The following is a 5,535-nucleotide window of genomic DNA, read 5'->3' as shown; positions in this document are numbered from 1 at the left end:
AAAAAAAAAAAAAAAAGTAGGTCGAAACAATTTTCACTCAAAAATTGCTAGTAAAATTTCATAATTATTTACCAGGAATGACACATTGCAATAAACAAAATCCTGCACTGCATTTTTCTATTTTATCAGTTCGAGAAGCCGTTTCACTCAGACATACAGTACGTCATAATAAAGAAGAAAAGATTTTGGCAATTTGTGCTTCATGCGGACTTTAATCTGCATAACCAATGGCCGTATACACAACAACAAAGATTCACAGGAAAATGCTGAGAACATTTCAGAAGCATATGAAAGCACATTAGGATAAAAAAGATCTTATTATTAAGATAAACTGCGTGCTATAATGGTTTACAAATTAACAAATGGTAGTTCAAAGTATTGTATAAGAAACTGATATGATTGTCATTTCACTTTTTTCTCATGCATGAATTTATCAAATAGGCATAACTACCCCTGACAACACAAAATATTAATCTTATAACTGGGTGTATTATCATGATCAAAAACAAGGCTTATCATGAACATGACAATCAAACAAGGGTCAGTGCCAAAACAACATGGTGTTATGTATAAGCAATCTAGCTCAGTGAAAGCAGGTCTATAGTATTTGATTCATGGCTTGTAAGTGGTATGTGGTTTGCATTGTGTTTGGAATTTGAAATGTAGATGTTGATTACTGCTTAAACACTGAACTCAATTTCAGTTTAAAATCAAGCATGCATGTGTGTGATGAGCCCACCCATTGCATTGCTGTTGAGCATGAAAAACCCATGTGCCATTCCATCAGATTCCATAGAAAGATAAAAGGGATGGACGCCATAGAGGTTGGTCAGCTCCTGAAAGAACCGTCAATCAAGAAAAGCAGAGCAGTTAGTGCAATCTGGAACATTTATTAATCTGGATTGATGTTTTGTAGTGCTGTTAAAGGGGGCATGTTACAATGTACAATGTAATATACTCACCAATGGATCATCTGCAGTAAATGGGTGCCGTCAGTCCAAACAGATGCTAAAAACATCACAATAATTCACTAGTAACCCATGTGACTCCACTCCAAAATTGAATGTCTTTTAAAGGAAAAAGCTGTGTGTTTGTATGAAACAAATCCATCATTAAGGCTTTTTTACATAAAAACTTTGCTTCTGGCTAAAATCTGGCTAAAAGTCCTCTATCCATAATATTGCTTTCTCCAGTGAAAAAGTTGTCACGTCTGAATCAGGAGAGAAATATGCACAGATCAAGCACCTTTTACAAGCAAAAACAGCTCTAAACAAATATGCTGCAGGTTTTTGATGCGAGAGGACTCAAGGACTCATATTTTGGCCAGAAGTGATGGTTTGAAATTAAAATGGTCTTTTCGTTTTATTGTTTCTTATAGACACACAAGCTTTTCTCTTCAAAAGATGTTAATTGAGGGACAGTAGTTTTGTGGATTAGTTGTGATGTTTTAATCAGCTGTTTGGACTCTCATTCTGACGGCACCCATTCACTGCAGCGGATCCAACGGTGAAGTGATGTAATGCTAAATTTCCTCAAATCTGTTCTGATAAAGGAACAAACAACTTGGATGGTCTGAGGGTGAGTACATCTTCAGGAAATGTTCATTTTTGGGTGAACTATTCCTTTAAGTCTTGTTATTAGATTTGAAACAGAACTGACAGATTCTTACGTCAGAAGACAAATGTTAAGTTACCATTGGTGGGACATCTCGAGCCCACATGGTGAGAGTGTTCCACTGGATGTCATGCAGAAAGTTGGAGCGATGTTCACCCAGTCCATATATGAAACGTGAAGGTAATGATGTAGACATCTGCAGGAACTGATCCGCGTAGAAGAGAGGAGCTATAGATGTATTCAACCTGACGGGATGTGAACGGATGTTAATAACTCAATTATACGGAGACAATATTACAGACCTCCTTCCTGGAGAGTTTTCTCCTCATCACTTCTAATGGTAAAAGAAACTGAATCATTTTATTGTTAGTGTTTTTTTTTTTAAGTAGGTCTATATTAGTTGACAGTAAATAGTACTTACAGTACAGTTCCTGTCTGTGTTCTCTTGACAATCAGCCCGAAAGGTTCTTTGATGAAGTCTATGGTGTAAGAGGGATTTGATGCTTTTTTCTGAACCACAGGAACATCTATAGGCACCTCATACCTCTTTTCAGCCGGGTCTGTTATCTGTATTTGACACAGGAATATTATGAAACAACAAAAAAAATATGGTAGGTTACAACACTCTGAAAATGTTTTCTATTCAGGATCGATATTGATAATAATCTGGACAACATCAATAAGCTGAATCAATAATCAACAATCAAACTCTATACTATGAAATTAAAACACAAATATTTAAAAACAATTCCTTTAAATCCTACAAGTAAAATTAGGCATTATAATTACAAGCCACAGTTATAATGTAAATGTACAATATAAAAAAAATGGAATTTCCTTTAGAGATCTGCCACATTTAACAGTGTAACTGAATTATTAGTGCTGGTTAACATTCATTTTAATTCAGAGTTAAACGTACAATAATACCTGATAATGTATACATAGTACACACCACCATTCAAAAGTTTGGGGTCAGTAGGTTTTTTATTTTAAGTAAATTGATGCTTTTATTTTGTAAGGAGGCATTAAATTACTCAAAAGTGACAGTAAAGACATGTATAATGCTACAAAAGATTTCTATTACAGATAAATAACCGTTTTCACAAAAAATTAAAAAGCACACCTGTTTTCAAGCTTGATAATAACATGAAAATGTGTCCAAAGCAAGAAATCAGCATATTATAAATGTATTTTTCTCAAGGACACTGAAGACTGGAGAAATGACTAATGAAAATTCAGTTTTGCCACCAAATGCAACAATATTTCATAATATTACTTTATAAATGTAGCCTTGGTGAGCATAAGAAACTTCTTTCAAAATCATATAAAAAACTATACTGACCCAAACTTTTGAATAGATATAGGCCGAAATAATTGAATTCTTAAATGTTACATTTTAAAATGATTAAAACATTTTAATTTAAAAAATAGTTTTCAATTCATAATTAAAATTGTTACATAATTTATTATCTAACTAACTGTACATATTCAATATCAACAGATACTGATATTTAAAAAATATTGTATTAAAAAAAAAAAGTCTAGCTAATAACCAATCTGGTACCAATACACTGAGCATAAAAAGCAATTTTTTAAAACAGAAAAATAAGTATTTAGGACTTTAACATCAACATGAATGACTAAATAGTTTTTTTGAGAACAGTCTGCTTCATAAAGAGAGATCACAAACCTAACCAGCCAGTAACATGAAGACCAGAAGTGCTCTCACCTTCACACGCAGTCTGTTGTCTTCCTCATACAGCACCTCCATCTGCAGTGCATCTATGTCTTTAGGATAATATGTCTTTTTGTTCCGGAGCAGTTTTCCCACCTTCCCCATCTCTGTGTCAGTAATGGACACCAACTCGTAGGATGGATAGTCAGGTGTGTAGAAACACCACGGCATTCCATTCCGTCCCGATGTCTTAGCCTGTGAGCGCTGTACGAAGCAGCAGTTTCGAGCGTTGCACATCTCCTCCGTCACCACCGCACCTCTCTCTGGATAACAGTCAAACCTCCAAGCTTCTGGAATCTGCGAGCAGGACTCCGGCTGCAGCCACGTCCCGTTTAGGCTTTTAGCCACAGCAGGTGGAGGGGGTCTATGGGGTTCTGTGGAGGGTGGCTTATGTAACCAAAATATAGTTCCAAGTAGCCAGATGCCAAAGAGAACCACAATAAGTCCCCCAAGGGTCAGCAGGGCAACGGTGATGGAGCAGCGACGGCTCTGGGGCAGCAGGGGCAGTTCTGGGTTTACTTCCTTTAGATCCGTGTCTGTCGTCTCATCAGGATCCAATAAAGCAGCTCCTGCGAAATGAACCTCCTCAGGGGTGAGTCTCTTGTACGACACCATTTCAAACTTCAGAGTATAAAGAAGATATAAAGACAAGAGAAGATCATTAACACAATATCCTCTAAATGTGAGAATTAAATTTGTTGCATAACTCATCCCACACTGCTTGCGCAATCAGACTAATTCATAGTCATACCTCTCAAAGAAGCACTATATTGGTTAAATTATTCTGGCAAAGCATTTTATTATACTGTATAAGACTTTCCTGCGAAAATTAATCTAAAACTTTCTTCTGTGGAGCTATTAAAATGTTATGATGCTCTGAAGACGTTTTCTATTAGGGATGTACTGACATTAATATTCTGGCCAAAATCAATAAGCTAATATTAATCGATATTACATTCTATGCTATATCAAATCTAATTCAAAATAAAACAAAAAATTTTAATCGACGATTTTAAATGCTAGATGTGAAATTGGGCATTATAATAATAATCAACAGTTATAATGCACAGTATGAAAAATTACGATGTTCCTTTTGACATTTGCTACAGTACATACAAGATTACATTTAACAGTGTAATTGAGTTATTAGTGTTTTCTAAAGATTAACAGATTTAATCATATTAGATATCTGATAACAGCTGATTATATATCAATTTAAGATCACGGTACATTTTTGATTTTAAATATATTAATACTTCTAATTTGCAAGAATGCATTAAATTGATCAAAAGTGACAGTAAAGACATTTATAATATTTTATTCATATCTAATGAATAAATTATAAATCACAGGAATAAATTATATTTTAAAAGAAAATTTTAAATAATATTTCACAATATTACTGTTTTTACTTTATTTTTGAACAAAATCAAATACATGCAACTTTCACTTGGTGAGCATAAAAGATTCTTTCAAAATCATTTTAAAAATCTTAGAGACTCCAAACGTTTGAATGGTAGTTTACATATTACGTTTTATATTCCAAATCTTTTGAAGCCATATGTTTTGTTGTGAACTGACCGAAACTCAAGCCTTTAGTTCTTTGAAAGTTGTTTTTAAGTATCTTGAGGTCTTCTTAATTAAACTGGAATAAAAGTCAGTTCCAGAAATGTTTTACTTTAATGATTTAAAAACACATTCCCGTCATCAGCAAGTGTTTCAGCAGTTTCAGCCTCTGTAAGACACAGATATAACGACGCTATGTATTTGCCAATATCATGTCCCACTAAAATTCACGTGACAAATGTCACACAGAGAAGAAAACTTTCTAAAATACATAAAACTGCAGATATGGGGAAGAACTAGGAAGGGAAGTGGCTATTGGAGAGAGCATCCTAGTGGTGAAGAAATTAGACCAATTTTCATACTGAACCTCTTCTGCTGAAAGACAGAAATTAAAAAGCCAAAATGAAAAAGCAAGCATATAAAACAAAGTTATGTTTTGAATCCATAAAACATGTGTTTTAATCAAGAACATTTGAGGGAAAATTGCCCAGGTATATTCAGTTCTCCTTATATTTGCAAATGCACATCTGTCCATAATTGCTATCTATGTAGGAAGCTCACAAATTTTGAAACAAAGTCCAAATGTTTTGTAATTGCATGGAGCAGCTCAGCATTAGAAT

General features: G+C 34.2%; 1 protein-coding gene across 1 annotated transcript in view; it reads right to left on the bottom strand.

The window, feature by feature from the left end:
* Positions 1-5,293, bottom strand: part of gaa2 (alpha glucosidase 2) — a 12,414-nt gene extending 7,121 nt beyond the window's left edge. The window contains exons 1-5 of the mRNA XM_016250396.1: positions 5,283-5,293; positions 3,344-3,970; positions 2,036-2,181; positions 1,694-1,859; positions 740-836 (exon numbers count right to left, since the gene is read on the bottom strand). Of these exons, the coding sequence (XP_016105882.1) occupies positions 740-836; positions 1,694-1,859; positions 2,036-2,181; positions 3,344-3,964 (1,030 nt within the window). The 5' untranslated portion in view covers positions 3,965-3,970; positions 5,283-5,293. The remainder of the gene's footprint in view (positions 1-739; positions 837-1,693; positions 1,860-2,035; positions 2,182-3,343; positions 3,971-5,282) is intronic.
* Between the last annotated feature and the right edge of the window lie 242 nt (positions 5,294-5,535).

Source organism: Sinocyclocheilus grahami, unplaced genomic scaffold, assembly GCF_001515645.1.
Source record: "Sinocyclocheilus grahami isolate Dianchi unplaced genomic scaffold, SAMN03320097.WGS_v1.1 scaffold25.1, whole genome shotgun sequence".
NCBI classification, from domain to species: domain Eukaryota; kingdom Metazoa; phylum Chordata; class Actinopteri; order Cypriniformes; family Cyprinidae; genus Sinocyclocheilus; species Sinocyclocheilus grahami.
This window is presented reverse-complemented; position numbering and strand designations above follow the sequence as displayed.